Source organism: Porites lutea, chromosome 11, assembly GCF_958299795.1.
Source record: "Porites lutea chromosome 11, jaPorLute2.1, whole genome shotgun sequence".
Lineage (NCBI taxonomy): Eukaryota > Metazoa > Cnidaria > Anthozoa > Scleractinia > Poritidae > Porites > Porites lutea.
The window spans coordinates 10040282-10055922 of record NC_133211.1 but is presented as its reverse complement, the minus strand read 5'-3'; the positions used below and the strand labels follow the sequence as shown (position 1 = coordinate 10055922).

The 15641-nt window shown below is 40.7% G+C and overlaps 1 protein-coding gene across 2 annotated transcripts; it reads left to right on the top strand.

Moving 5' to 3' along the window:
* The first annotated feature begins 3550 nt into the window (after window positions 1-3550).
* Window positions 3551-15078, top strand: LOC140952963 (carboxypeptidase D-like). Of its 2 annotated transcripts, none has more exons than XM_073402429.1 (6): window positions 3551-6337; window positions 7483-7949; window positions 9518-9630; window positions 10098-11104; window positions 12159-12619; window positions 13505-15078. In XM_073402429.1, exons 1-6 carry the CDS (start codon window positions 3565-3567, stop codon window positions 14012-14014), a joined length of 5331 nt encoding a protein of 1776 aa, XP_073258530.1. In that variant the 5' UTR covers window positions 3551-3564; the 3' UTR covers window positions 14015-15078. The 2 variants fall into 2 exon arrangements, with proteins under 2 accessions (XP_073258530.1, XP_073258529.1); XM_073402428.1 differs by having other exon boundaries at window positions 7480-7949.
* The last annotated feature ends 563 nt before the right edge of the window (window positions 15079-15641 follow it).

Genomic DNA, 15641 nt, shown 5'->3' with positions numbered 1-15641 from the left:
GGGCCAAACCCTTGGAATTAACAACACCGTACAACGGGCTTTACCTCAGTATGCTACGCCAAAAGTGACAAAATATCGAAGATGCAACTTTATAATTCAAATCCACCAATTCACTATCAAGATCGATAAAATTAACATCAGTTTGCTTGTTGAAGTGTCAAGATTGTAGAATTTAATTCCAGTTCCCACGTGTTTCATGTCATGTATCAAGAGACACGTTTTCTAAATCAAGATGCATGCATGGGAAGGGAGACGACAATTTTTGATCAGTTTTTTTCCGAGAGGGACTGAAACCGAGCACACAGGTTGTAATTCAAGGTTTAAATGTTGACTGGCCTGCACGGCTCCTGCAGTTCGCAAATAGATTGGTCTTAAAACCTTTATAACCTTTACCTTTCAAATTTACTATTTTCTTACTTGCATATTTGTTCCTCTGTTCTAGTGCTTTCTTTCTGTCTGCGACAATGACCTCTGAGAGATGTTTTTCTACAGTAGCTGGGTAATCTCTATTCTTGAGGCGTGTTGAAAAATTCCTCATGTTCTCTTCAAAAGTGATTTCAGAGGAATTTGTTCTTAGAAGCCTTAAAGCTTCTCCTTTGATGAAGCCTTTTGTGACGCCTGGTAGGTGACACGAATACAAATTTGTGTATTGGAATGTTTCTGTAGGCTTGAAGGTGTTCGCACGTTAAGGATACAATCCTTGTTGAATCTAACACCTTTGTACCTTTCGTGTCCAAGAATGTAGTCTCTGTTTCTGATATTTCAGCCGTGTGTGAATTTGATTGTAGGATGGAAGTAGTTTGCCTGTAGAAGGAATTCTTCTATTTCGTTTCTGCTTGTGTCCCATGCTGATATGACGTCATCGATAAACCTTTTCCAAAAGTTAGGCTTAATGCTGCTCTGTCTGAGTATTTATTTTTCTATTTTATCCATGAAGATGTTAGCAAAGGCTACGGCCATTTTCGTGCCCGTGGCTGTTACATGGGTTTGAAGATAATCTTTCTCTTTAAATTGGAACGAGTTTTCTAGTAGTATCAGACTAAGCATTTCGCTTAAAAACCTGGTAGGGACTGGAGGGTTTCCTTGGTGAAATTCTTCGTATGCAAGGCATGCAGTGGTAATACCCTCTCGTTGTGTTTTTTTTTTTGTATAGGCTTGTGACGTCCATTGAAACATGTATGGCACTTTTAGGCAGTTTAATCCTCTTGATGAAGTTAATAAAGTCTGTCGTATCTTTAAGATACGAAGCTTGTAGTTTTGCTATTGGCTGAATAAGGTAGTCAACAAATGCTGAGATCCGTTCTGTAGGTCCGGAACACCCTGATATAATAGGTCTTCCGACAGGTGTCGGTTTGTGGATTTTAGTCAGTGTGTAAAACACGGGGATTCGCGGAGGATCGGGCGTAAGGGAGAGTCATTTAGCCGTCGTTTTATCAATGTGGCCTTCTGAGAGCAGTGTTTTAATAAGTTGTTGAGCTTTTTTGGTTGTAGTTTCAACCACTCAGACCACTGGTTTGTATAGAGGTCGGTAGTTATTTAAATCATCAAGCAGAACCTGACCTTCGTTTAGTTTGTCCTGTCTGCTCATCAATACAGTGGTGTAATGCTTTTGTTGCGCGATAACTCTTTGAGAGCTCGGCGCTCTCCCGTAGATATATTATCTTTTGGCTTGTCAAATTCAATACTTGCGAGCTCTAATTTTACCTCCTCTAGGAAGGTCTCCAGAGCTACAGATAGCTGGACTGGTGGTTCCCAGTCCGACTTCACGTGGAAAGGATGAGGTTCGTTTTCTTCCCCGTGAAAAATATATTGTAGTCGTATTCGTCTCTCAAATTGATTGAAATCCGCGAGAAGCTGGCGCCTGATAAGATTTTCTTTTGTCACGGGTGTAGGGATAAACTTTAGACCACGCGATAGTAGAGTAATTTGCTTATCTGTCAGTTGTTCATTTGACAGGTTTTTGATATACTGTTTGCGTGACTCAATGGCGTTAAGAAAGCGCTTTTTGTCTTTGATTTTTCTCCGCTCTTTTCTTTTGCGGTTTTTGGCCGCTTTGTTATCTCTGCGGTTTGCTTTCCCTTTTCCCCTTACTTCTAAAGAGTCTGATAAGAGACAAGAGTAAGATTCACTTCGTTTATTCGCACACACTTGAGATCTCATTTGCTCTAACAATACATCGACTTCGCTAATCTTGGTCTTCAATTTACATTGTCATCTTTGTTGACAGTTTTCTTTTTAGCCGGTGATTGCGTTTTCTGGTGAGACGTCTACTTAGTATTCCTATATTATTCCTTACAGTATTCCTGCGAGATTTGTTGTTAATCGTTCTGTGCGCCTATATTTCACCACCGCTTCTACGAGAGCCTGTTGTGCTTTCTTTCTGATCGAGCCTATCTCGTTCTTAAATCGCCGCCTCAAATCTTCGTCAGGTGTTGACGCGTTTGAGATGTGTTCGAGATGTGTTAACTCCTTGTGCTGCTCGAATGATTCTTCTGACAAGTTCTTCGATTCCTTCCTCCGCCATGTCTCACGCGGGAGGGCGGAAATGGGCTAGAATGGGCGGGATTCTTCATGGAGCAGTCCATGGAGCATGGCAGATTTTTAGGTTTCAGTCCCTCTCGGAAACAAAACTGATCAAAAATTGTCGTCTCCCTTCTTCATTTAAAAAACATGCATTTTGATTTAGAAAACGTGTCTCTTGCAGGGGCGTAGCTAGGGGGGGGACCTGGGGTGCCCGTGACCCCCGCTTGGTAGGCCTTGTTTTGAGCAAACAACCTACAATATTCAGGTGGCGAAAACGCCATGACGATATCTTGGCCGTAAAAGCTATTGTTGAAAAGAGCACTTTTTTAAAATTTGTTTTATTGTAAAGTATTTTCATCAACGGCTCTTGTCTTTAGTTAATATGAGCCTTCATGTCGCGATAATACGACTGAGCCCGCTGATACACGAGGGAGAGCAGCGGTATAAACCATATATAGTCGGCGATCCCCGGATGGTGTCCCTGCTGTGACCCCCCCTTTGAAAAATCCTGGCTACGCCCCTGTCTTGATACATGACATGAAACACGTGGGAATATTGAAATTAAATTCTATCTACAATCTTGACACATTCAAAAAGCAAATATCGATCTTGATAGTGAATTGGTGGATTTGAATTATAAAGTTGCACCCTTGATATTTTGTCACTTTTGGCGTAGCAAACCCATAGAAGGGTATCGATTAGAGCTTGAATAAGAGCAAAATACCAACGAATAAATCACTCTGCGCTCTGCAGAACATAATTGACCCATAATTATTTTTAAAACACAGCTGTGTTTGGTTCTTGAGAGACTCATTAGTGATACATGCCAAACTCGACCAGCTGTATTTACCATGGAACTATTTGACGCTGAATTATCAATAAATATCCTAACTCTTGAATTTTTAACCTGAGAACTGAGATCCGGTACAGCGCGAAGCGAACTTCTGCAGTGAATTTTCGCACGGATTTAGGAAGTTTTAGACGCGGCTGCACCTCAGCACGGGTTGTAGTGGCGGCGTGATTTGTCCCTGTCACGTGTCAATGAAAGCAAACAATACGAGTATGAAAAACATGGCGGCGGTGAATTGCATTTTGGCTGTAATAATTTTCGTTTTTATCGCAGGGATACAGTCTAAGAGGCATTGTGATGTTCGACTGTCGTCTTTAGTATCTAAAGGCTATACAAGTAACCGCAAGCTCGCCTGTTTGCTTCGTTCGTTCGTGTATCGACACAAAGACATTGCTAGGCTTCATGTCATTGGACGATCAGCGTTAAGGCGAAAATTATATGCCTTACAGATCACTGATCAACCTCTCGTCAAAGAACCTGGAGAACCTATGTTCAAATATGTTGCAAATATGCACGGAAATGAGGCCGTTGGAAGGCAAGTCTTAATCTATTTTATCGCTTATTTACTCGAGAATTACGGCCGAGACGAGCGTGTCACTAAACTTGTTAACACGACTAATATCTTCATCATGCCTTCAATGAACCCCGATGGGTTTCAACGTGCAAGAGAAGGTGATTGCATGGGAATAAAAGGTCGGGGTAACCATAATAATGTCGATCTCAATCGCGATTTTCCTGATCAGTTTAATAAGTGGAAAAACTACGACATGGCTTCAGCGCAACCGGAAACTAAAGCAATGCTTACGTGGATTTATAACAATCCTTTCGTCCTGTCGGCAAATTTACACGGAGGGGCCCTGGTGGCAAGTTATCCTTTTGACAGCAATAGGGAACATCGAAGAACTGGATTTTATAGTAGATCACCAGATGATGAAATTTTTAGACATTTAGCAAAGACATATGCTACCAATCACAGGACAATGAGCACCAGTAAGGAGTGTGACCAGGATTTTGAAGGAGGCATAACCAATGGCGCATTCTGGTATGATGTTGCTGGTGGTATGCAGGATGTTAATTACCTTATAAGCAACTGCTTTGAAATTACCCTTGAACTTTCATGCTGCAAGTACCCACACCACTCTTATTTGCAGAGCGAGTGGAGGAATAACAAGCAAGCCTTAATTGCATATTTAGAGCAAGTGCATAAAGGTATTAAGGGATTTGTAAGAAACACAGATGGAATGGGCATAAGGAATGCAGTAATTAACGTTCATGGAATTGATCATAATGTAGCAACGGCAGTACATGGTGACTTCTGGAGAATTTTGTTGCCTGGAACTTACACAGTCAGTGCTTTTGCTTCAGGCTATCAAAGTAAAACTCTAAGTAATGTAATTGTAACCTCTGGGGATGCAACAAATTTAGAGTTTGTGCTGAGGGGAGATAGCAATCAAAGGAGCAGTGACTTATACAGGAACGTTTATACAAGAGATATTCCATGGCTTTCTAGCCTGAGACGATTAACCAAACGAGACTTAAGCTCTAACCTTCAAGTACTTCAGCCACTTGAAAGTATTCAAGTCCCTTTTACAAGCATTCCAACTACATCCAATGCCTTTTCAAAAATTGTTGAAGGCTGGGAGAAACCAAGAATATTTAGACATCATAATTATAATGACATGACAATATTTCTTCAGGCTATGGCAAAGTTGTACCCAAACATCACCAGACTATACTCTGTAGGAAAGTCAGTTCAGGACAGAGAACTGTGGGTAATAGAAATTACTGACAATCCAGGAATTCATGAGCCAGGGGAACCTGAGTTTAAATATGTAGGCAACATGCATGGCGATGAGGTTATAGGAAGAGAAACTCTTTTGCTTCTAATTCAATCCCTTTGCGAGAATTATCAGAAAGTTCCTGCAATAACAGCACTTATTGATTACACTCGTATTCATATTATGCCTTCAATGAACCCGGATGGATATGAAAGGGCTACTGAAGGGCAATCCTCGGGCCCTGGTCGTGAGAATGCCAGAAATGTTGATTTGAATAGAAATTTCCCAGATCAGTATTTCCCAAATCTGAACCCCAATCATCAGCCAGAGACTGTGGCTGTTATGAAATGGATCCAAGATTTTCCATTTGTGTTGTCGGCTAACCTTCACGGGGGATCGATTGTTGCAAACTACCCATTTGATGACACTCCTTCTGGGAGGGAAGCATACAGTCGCAGCCCGGATGATGATGTCTTCCGCCAGTTAGCACTCACCTATTCCAAAGCACATCCAACTATGGGAGGAGGCCGCCCTTGTTCTGCTTATCCTGATGAATATTTCAAAGATGGTATCACTAACGGTGCTGATTGGTATGTTGTTAAAGGCGGCATGCAAGATTACAATTATCTTCATTCTAACTGCTTTGAACTTACCATAGAAATGAGTTGTATTAAATTTCCTGTTCAGTCCACGCTTAAGTCATACTGGGATGCCCACAAAGTTTCTCTTCTAACATTCATGTCTCAAGTTCATATTGGTATCAAGGGATTCATAAGAAATGAAGCTGGAGTTGGATTAAGTCAGGCAACCATTGCTGTTTCAGGAATCAACCATGACATTGTTTCAGCAAGAGATGGAGATTATTGGAGACTTGTTGTTCCTGGAAAATATTCTATCACTGTTTCCTCGCCTGGATACGTTCCTGTCACTCAAAATGTGGAGGTATCTGCTGGTCTTGCTACAGAGTTAAATTTTGTACTCAAACAAGTTGAGCAGCCACAACCATCCACTGTTCAAACACCACTTACATCAACAACAAGCCAAAGTGTGTTTCCAGTTGACAAACCATCTCAGGGAGTTAGCCAGAAGAACTCCCAGTCACCAGTGTCTTATCCTTCTGTATCTAACACTGCAGAAGTAAAACCAACTACTATATTTAATGTTTCACCTCAAGTTTCAACAGAAGGTAAGTTGAGCTGTATTCTGATGCTTATTGAAATCCTGTTGATACACAGGATGGTTTCTAGAACCATGCGGTAATACTGTGTACAACTGACTCCATAAGTGGCTTTCTTAAACTTCGAAATTCTCTTTTTAGTTTGTCTTGTATATTCTTTTGAAACAAAGGGAGAATTGAATGTTAAATATTAGGTTCTCTTAAGGCTTAACATATGCAGCCTTTTCTAGGGCATCATTTTACTGGAACTATTAAAATCCTTACCCGTTTAATTATTTAATTCTGTAAATTAGAGCTGTACATTGTGTTAATGAAACTCACTGGGATGATTAAACTGAAAACAAGAAGGGAAAGAGGAATGAATCTGGGTAGTTGTAGTAAAATGATGTCTTAATTTATAGCCTATTGTGGAAGAAAAAGCAAATTTTTCAGTACACTATTTCAGTTATTTTGTTACAAATAGTTATGGTAAGTCCTGGGAATCATCTTGTAAAAAATCATGAGTCCCAGTCCAGAGCCATTGAGTCCCTACTAAAAAACATGAGTCCCTGGGGCTTTATGTAACCACACAGGTAATTTAACCCTTTAACTGCCAGAGTGTTGGAGGGGGTTTTGTAAGGTGACTCTAACTATGGACAAAATCCTATGATGTGACCATTCAAATGAAAGCTCTCTGCCTGTACTTTCACATGATGCCATTTGTTTCTCAAAATTTTTGAAAATGAAATTTGGAACTTTGGTGGAAATTTGCCTTTGGCCACATTTGGCGGTGAAAGGGTTAAAGGCAGACTCCACAACTCTCTATTACAGTTTACTGAAATGAAAATATACTCCTTCTATCGTCAAGTACAACAAAGACTAGAAGATATATGCGTCATTAGACAACAGCCACAAGAACAGCCACAGAAAGCACACAAACAGGATATTCTTTAAAAACATCTCCTTGATCTTTGTGTCCTACGGGACGCATTCCATGAATTATTTTGTGTTCTTTGGGATTTTTATGCGTCAGGGACACAAGACGCAGAGGTAACAAAATCACTGCCATTTTGGCCAGGAATGTACATATATATTTGTGTGAGCTCACTGTAACTTTACTCTGTACTTTGCACAGCACATGAATTCACTATTTGTTTGTACTTTTTTTATAGTAGATGCCAAGGTGGAATTCTATCATCATAGTCACCAACAAATGACTGACTTCTTGCAAGAGCAGGCCAAAAGGTGCTCAAGTATTATGAAGTTGACAACAATTGGGACCAGTAAAGGAGGAAAGCCACTTTATGCTTTGAAAGTGACAGAAAATCCAGAGTTAAGAAAGACAAAACCGCATGTTGGACTTGTTGGCAGCTTAGAAGGCACAGATATAACTGGCAAGGAGTTACTTCTTAAGTTGGTAGAGTACTTGTGTAGTCATTATGAACAGAAAGATGATCGGATTAAAACACTCCTTCAATCAACAGTTCTTCATATTGTGCCAGCTGTTGACGTGGATGGGAATGAAAAGGCAACTGAAGGAGATTGTGAAGGCCACTTAAAACCAATGGATGATTTATCCAGGAGCTTCTACTTCAATTTGACGAGCAGTGATAAAAGCCTGTTACCAAAGAATATCAAAGAAGTAAGCAGTGATATGATCACTTTTACTACTTTTACTTAATAAGCTAAAAGTTTTCATAGCCTGAAAGCCTTAGATGTTAGGCTTCTTAGTTACATTGTTCTTTTTAACTTGGGAAAGCATTGTCCAAATGATTAATGTGGACTAGAAAGCCACGAACATTTCTCATTGAATGTGCCATTCACTATATAAGGAGATTCCTAGGGGGTGTCAGATTATGTGGAATTGTATAAAATTTATGCTAACAGTATTACAAAGATTTTCTGGGCAACAATACTGTGTCATGATCACAGGTAGCTTGGTGTCCCATCTTCTGTAAGCTTTAGGCCATGATTGTATCCTAGAAATTTTCCTTTGAGGCAATACCTTCCATATACGCAGGGAACCAACAAAGGCCATGACCAAATGGTAAATACATTGTTTCTTCACGTTCTCTCTATAGATGGCTTTCACAGTGACGTCATCAAATGGCAAAGTCAAAATAGCGAGGTTTTACGAATTCTTATTTACACTAGGCTGAAGATAAACAAAAAGTTAATCTTTGTACAAGTTTTCAGTCCCGTAGCATGTTTCATTTCGAAAATACAGCAATTTGAACTTCCGAGTTTTCAGAGTGCGTGACACCAAAATAGGAATGCTGTCTCGTTGAAAAAAAGTCTCTCCTCTTGATTTTCAGCAGTATAACCATTTCAAGTATTAGAAGATATATTTATGCGCACGTAGGCTAGTTCTCGAGTGAAAAGAAGGAGCTTTTATAGAAAAAGTGAACTCCAGATGTTTTTGTTGATTTTCGGCGGCCATATTGGTGCACCAAAACTGTGCACCAATATGGCGTCTCCATACAAAGCTCTACAAAGATGCGTGAAACGTTTCGGCAAATAACTCAGAAACTGTGGGCCAAAAAGACCTGAAACTTGGACAAATTGTTTAAAAATTAGTCTTTTATAACATATCATTTTCTTGGCTTCTTTCACTGGACAGTTTCCAATTTATTGTTTTGTTGCGTGACAGTGAAAACGATCTATACTGAGCAGTTCTATCCAGCGTGCAAAGAAAGTAATGTCCGATAGCCCGGGACTAGTGGATTTTTTTATCGGGCTAGTGAGTTCTGTTTGAGCAATTCGAATAACAGAAGAACTGTGAAATCAATTCTGCTCGTCAAAAAGCTTTTGCGGCTAGTGGAAATGATGTCTGGGCTATTAAATGTTAGCTTCAGCTTGCCCGAATGGCAAGCTGTTAAAATGATTTTCTTTGCACCCTGCTATTAATAAGCATTATCAGCCAACAGAGGATCAGCACCACATCACTCAGATAAATCAGCTACATCCCCCCTAAATTGGGGGAATGAAAGAGTCTTTTAAACCTTTTCGATGTAATGCTGCCTTCTTCAGATGCCATTGGAACCCTTGACAGTGCATAGGGATGGCATATAAGTCATCATTGCTATGTAATCTCTCATATTCTAAATGAACAGACATGCCATGGGTCTAGTTTAACAATTTGAATGTTTCAGTGGCTAATAAATGATTCAGTCATTGTAATATTAATCCATAAACTTTCTTTTTACTAAGTTTCTTGACACAGCTGCTGATGAGCCTCAAGAGGTCAAGCACATGAAAACTTGGATGAAAAGCAGCAACTTCACCCTCTTGGCTGATTTCAGTGGAGGTGAATTGGTGGCAAGGTATGGATGATGATTTGCTGTTTTTTAAATGTTTTTCACTCTCATTAACTCATTCGTGCAGATCCATGCAGATCCATGTCCCTTCTACCGGTTGTGACATCATGAGTTTTAATAGTCAAGGACAATTTTGTCTGCTAACTTGTGCAGGGTGAAGAGATACTTCAAACCATACCAGAATGAGCACAATTCAGTCAAGAACACCGCAGAAAAAGGCAACAAACCATGTAACATTGACCTGAAAATTTCCATGAAAATCTTGTTCCACTCCCCACCTACCTTTCCTTTCATCTAATCCAAAGATCCTAAAGGCTTTCTTAAAAGCGTTTCCCACCGAAATGAAGCGTACCAAATGCCCAGCAAAAGAAAAAAATGAGGCAGGAAAAGCAAAAAAAGAGGGGAGGAGAGAAACCGAAAAGTAAAATTCAAGACTGCTGTGTAATTTTAAAACCAGTACTTTTTTCTCTTAGGTATCCTATGAGTGTCCATTTGAGTGGCCGTGATGATGTCAAAGGCTCTCTAACATCACATAACTCTTTGTTTAAAGAGCTTGCCTTAACCTATTCCAACAAACATCCCACAATGCACCTCGGTCAAGGTTGTAATGAATCTGCCTCTGGGTTTGCTGATGGGATTATCAATGGTGCACAGTGGAAAGAACTTCATTACACCATGCAAGATTATGCATACCTGATGCTCAACATCCCACAACTCTCGTTCTTTATTTCTTGTTGTAAGTACCCACCAGCTGAACAGCTAAAGAACATTTGGGAGGCAAACCGTGAGCCACTTCTCGCATTCTTGGCGAAGTCGCACCAAGCCGTTGATGGTGTCGTTCATACCTTAGACCACAGACCTGTGAATACCTCCACAGTTGCTGTTAAAGGTCCTGGCATTTCCTTTGTTCTCAAGCAATCTGATTCGTACTTCCACCAACTCTTGCCTCAAGGAAAGTACAAAATCACAGCAACTGCTCCAGGCTATGCAAGCATAACTAAAGAGGTTACAATACATGAGAATTCTAGAGCCTCTGTTATGTTTAATTTGCATGCAAAACCACAATTTTCTTATCACAATTATGAAGCAATGGAGCGCTTCCTCAGAGACATAGTGACTAAGTGTCCCACCATTACCAGGCTGTACAGCATTGGTCAAACTGTTCAGTATCGTAACATTTGGGTTATGGAGATTTCTGATAATCCAGGACTGCACGAACAAGGTGAACCAGAGTTCAGGTATGTGGGCGGGGTTCACGGCAATGAGGCAGTGGGGAAGGAAATGCTGCTGCTTATGATTCAACATCTGTGTTTGAGTTATGGTAAAGATGACTTGGTTACACGCCTAGTGAACAGTACTCGCATTCATATTCTCCCTTCCCTCAACTCAGATGGATCTGAGGTGGCCATTAAAGGAAACTGTTTCACTGATAAAGGAAGGAATAATGCAAGGGACGTGGATTTGTACACAAATTTTCCAGGTATGTTTAGGCCCATTTGTTGTTGAAATTTCACTGTTCATTGGTTTTATAGGTATACATTACCACACACAAAAGCAAAGGAAATCTGATATGAAACCACAACATGCACAGGCTCCTGTTGTTAAAACGTTAGATAGCGCTATCCACCAGGTCCCGGTTGTTCAAAAGATGGATAGCGCTTTCCACAAGATAAATCATTATCCAGTGGATAAGTATTAGGAAAACGAATTGCGCTATCCAATGGATAAAGATTTATCCGATGGATAGCATTATCCACCTTTTGAACAACTGGGGCCAGACAAATCACTATCCAACGGATAAGTATTAGGGATACCAAATGCGCTATCCAGTGGATAGAAATTTATCCATTGGGTAACGTATCCGTCTTGCGAGCTTTGAACAACTGGGGGCAGCTCATTAAATTTAGTGCAGGAGCTTTTTTGTTGCCATTAGAAACGCTCCATGTGATGTACACCTGCATTCATTCTCAGGGGCAATTGAAAAGTGGACCATAGTGACTAACCATGGGTGGACAGGGGACTCCTGCTGTATCTATGACACTTTTAGAGAGGAGACTCCAAAACAAATGGAATTTGTTTACCCATGAAGCACTTAGTAGTTCATAAGAACTCGTTTATTAAAACGTGTCCGTGCATTCGTGATCGAATTGGAATTTGGAAGTGTTGGTTTTTGTGTAGCCTGTTCACCGAGCTTCTATTTTCTCTTTAGAGCGCGCGTATGAAAATAAAAACCGCGGGAGATTTATTGACTTCAAGCGCAAGAGGGTGGGTTTTCGAAAAGAAAAGAAAACAAGGTCTGTGTACAGGCTAGTTTTTGAGGAGACGGAAAAACTAGAGTCCCCGAAGAAAAACCTCTCGGAGTAAAGGAGAGAACCAAGAACAAACTCAGTCCACGTGTAGCGTCCAATATGTGTGTGGTCACCAAGCTTGAAACAAAAAAATCCCGACCATCCCTGTACTACAGACTAAATTAATCATTTTCTTCCTTAACTATAATGCACATACTCAGGAAAAGTTAATCTTCTTTCTTATAGACGTTAACGACCCTTCAAGTAAGACACTTGAAGCCGAAACAGCTGCAGTCATGAAGTGGATCAAACAACATCCATTTGTGTTATCAGCCAGTTTGCATGGAGGCTCACTGGTCGCTCACTACCCCTATGATTCACATTCTCAAGGCCGCCTAATTCCTAACCCCACCCCTGACGAAGATGTCTTCCGTTATTTAGCATCTTCATATGCCAACTTGCATCCATCAATGCATTATGGGAAACCACTATGCCCAGGCCTTTCTGTGCGGGAGGAGTTTCCCAAAGGGATCACAAACGGTGCAGCTTGGCAGAGTAACGTCGGTGGTATGAAGGATTATATGTACGACAATACCAACTGTCTTGAGATCGGCGTACACATGGGATGTTGTAAATTCCCATATGCCCAGGATTTGGAGCGGCTTTGGAGTGAGCATAAAAAAGCCCTCTTCTTTTTCATGTTTCAGGTAAAGTCCTTTATGTTACTGATAAAGACAGAAAGGCCTTCGTTCTTGTCCTTGGTATTCAATTGCCTAGACTAGTGACGATAAATAATTTATAGGTAGAAAACAATACTAGCAGTTATTCAAAACAGCGTCAACGGCACTGAGGTGAGATTCCACTCCCAAAAAGTGCGAAAGTGTAGCGAATGCTGACCGTGAAGGATTAGTTAACTCAGTTGCAATAGCGCTGGTCTGCTGAGCGGGTGATCGCGGTCTCGATTTCCCGGGCCTGCCAAGTAGGAAGAAGATCACTGCTGTTGCGCTACAAAGGCCTAAGATTTCGCGTGGCTTGTAGAAATAGCGGATCCCGTCTCCAGTCACGGACCATAGAACAATGTTCTTAGTTAGTATTTTGTGTTCGTACATGGCCACTAAAATTAAGCGGTTCTTATAAACTAAACCGAATGTCTAGTAGCCGATAGGGACTTTCAGTCATTACGCCGCTACTTGTAAAAAAGGTAACTTGAAAAATGACTTTGCGCCTGTTCAAATAGCTTTGAAATATTACTAAGCTTGTCTCGCGTGTTAAAAATGTCCAGGCTGAGAATTCGCAGGTAAGTTTTTAAATTCACAGAGAGAAAGGAAACTAAACCGTTGTGGCTTCAAGTTCTCAAAAACTTTAAATGAGATACAAATTTGACGTTAATGATTGCCACCGAGAGACAATAATGGGATAGAGCGGGAAGCTTAGGGCGTTGGTTGGGATATGTCCTGGTTGTTTAAACTCGCATAGCGTGCGTAAGGGGTCAGTAGGTGCTTACTTTGTTGTTTGGTATTCGGAATAGGGATTTTCGCGTGAAGATTTAAGTGTTTAAATCATACCATTTCTAAACACTCTTTTTATTGTAGATACATCATGGTGTAAAAGGTGTCGTGTATGATGATACAGGATCTCCCATACCCAACGCACTAATAGCAGTTAAAAATCGCCACCATGACGTCACGACGGCTAAAGACGGGGATTTTTGGCGGCTTCTAACTCCCGGAAGCTATGACGTTACTGCCTCGGCACCAGGCTATAAGGCGGTCACATTAAACCTTTACGTTCATCCAAACGAGCCGGCGACACAAGTCCAGTTTCAATTGCACGAGCAAAGCCTTGTGTTAGGATTGCCAGTTACCATGATGGTGGGACTCAGTTTCATGATAGCTATAGTGCTGGCTATTGTTGTAGTTGGATTGTGGCGATTGAGTCGTTACAGAAAACATATGAATGTCAGACGAAATGGATATGTAATGGACTACGACCACGAGCGTTCGTTGAACTCCTTTAACTCCAAGGCGTTGCTTAGCAACGAATACTCTGATGATACGGATGATGAGGAGGAAGATATAATACTGGAAAATGTAAAGCGATGATAGTGTTTAGTTTTATATTCGAAATATATTCCTAATATGCTGTTGAACAGTATTCTACTCTACCTGCCTCTACTTTCTTCTTACAGGCTTTCTATTTTTTTGGTCCTTAAGAATATTAAGAAGGAGTAAGCGTCAGTTCAATCCCTTTTGTATGAAATAAGACGTCGTTGAAGTGACAAGTAATATACACGATTGCAATGGGCCATTTTTGGAGTGTGTATGATACGGGTCTGGTATTGTGTCAAATTGCACTGTGGAATTGTTTTGGGGGACCCAGTTTCCCTCGCAGCAGCCAACGGAAATGGCGACGGCGTTCCCAAAAGTATCCCATAGTGCACTGGGACACACCACCGCTCGGACTCACGCACAACTTCAAAACTTCGAAATGGCCTTGCCTAGTCCCTAGGCCTCATTATTCCGCGCGGCCAAGACATTTCGGGTCACGTGACACCATGGGTACATCACCGAGGTGAATTTACCTCGAGAAGGCCTGGGAAAACGCCGCACATGAGTTAGGCAAAAAATGGCCAACGAAAAACATGACCATAACGGGAATCTCGTCAAATACAGTCGCAACTGTCGCCAACGGCGCTCTTACTCTTGAGAACGTGGGTGGTGGCCGTGATAAGGAGTAAGAGGTGTGATGTGACACCATTTGGGGGAAAGGGTAGAACATTTACGTTTGAAAATGCTTGTGGTAGTGTGTTAAACCTAACACTATCGAAATATATCAGTGAATGATTTCATGGTGTAGCCTTGAATAGGGCTGTTGTTGACATTTGACACACCTTTTGACAGCCTATGCGTTTGTCATTTTGAAAGTCAAAGTATGTATCTATAAAACATAGGCTTTTTGCCGCTGTGGAGAGATGTTCTTCAGAAAAGGGTTGACTGTTTGTATAATAATATGAATTAATAAAGAAAGATGATGGGTAAATAAGAAAGACTAAGTGGGCAGTAAATTACAATTTAACCGCATCAAGAGGAAGTATGATATGTTTTCTAAACAATGAAATTATGTACGTAATGAATACATTGCTATTAAAGAATTTTTTCACACCTTTGTTTGCTTAGAGTGTAAACGAAAGAAAAATATCTCGTAAACGCAAACGGAGGTTGTTGTTTTGCCCTATGAAACTGTCCCATTCGACAGTTTTTGTTTTGTTTTGTTTTGCTTGTTTTTTTTTTTCGTTTTTTTTACGGACTGTCTGACCTATTGTTGGTTTTCTCATGACGTCACTAATATAAAAACTACAGATCTATCGATCCTACTGAGATTTTACTTTTCATGATGTATCAGAGTAACTGAAAACTAACTTTCATACAAAGTTTCGTTTCGATAGGGTTCTTGGTTTGTGATAGAGTACGCTTGAATTTGTAAGCTTTTGCGTGACGGGGTAATTACATGACGGCCGAGAGAGCTGTCACGTAGTGGGATTTTTCTGGAAAATTTTGCTATCTGAACAGTTCATGTTTTTGCAAACGTGTTACTTTAAGGTTTATGAGTTACGTGAGGGATAAATTCACACTTTTAGTTTGTAGCAAAACTCGGTAACAAATGTTTCTGTTGGTTTCCGTCCGCCATGTTGGTGCCCATCTGGATGGACATCTGCATGGCGTCTCTTGG

Bases quoted from the DNA above. Each gene is read 5' to 3' on its own strand.
- LOC140952963 (XM_073402428.1), top strand. From the start codon at position 3,565: ATGAAAGCAAACAATACGAGTATGAAAAACATGGCGGCGGTGAATTGC. The intron at 9,631-10,097 runs GTATGGATGATG...TTTTTCTCTTAG, and splicing joins GGAGGTGAATTGGTGGCAAG to GTATCCTATGAGTGTCCATT. The intron at 11,105-12,158 runs GTATGTTTAGGC...TCTTTCTTATAG, and splicing joins TTTGTACACAAATTTTCCAG to ACGTTAACGACCCTTCAAGT.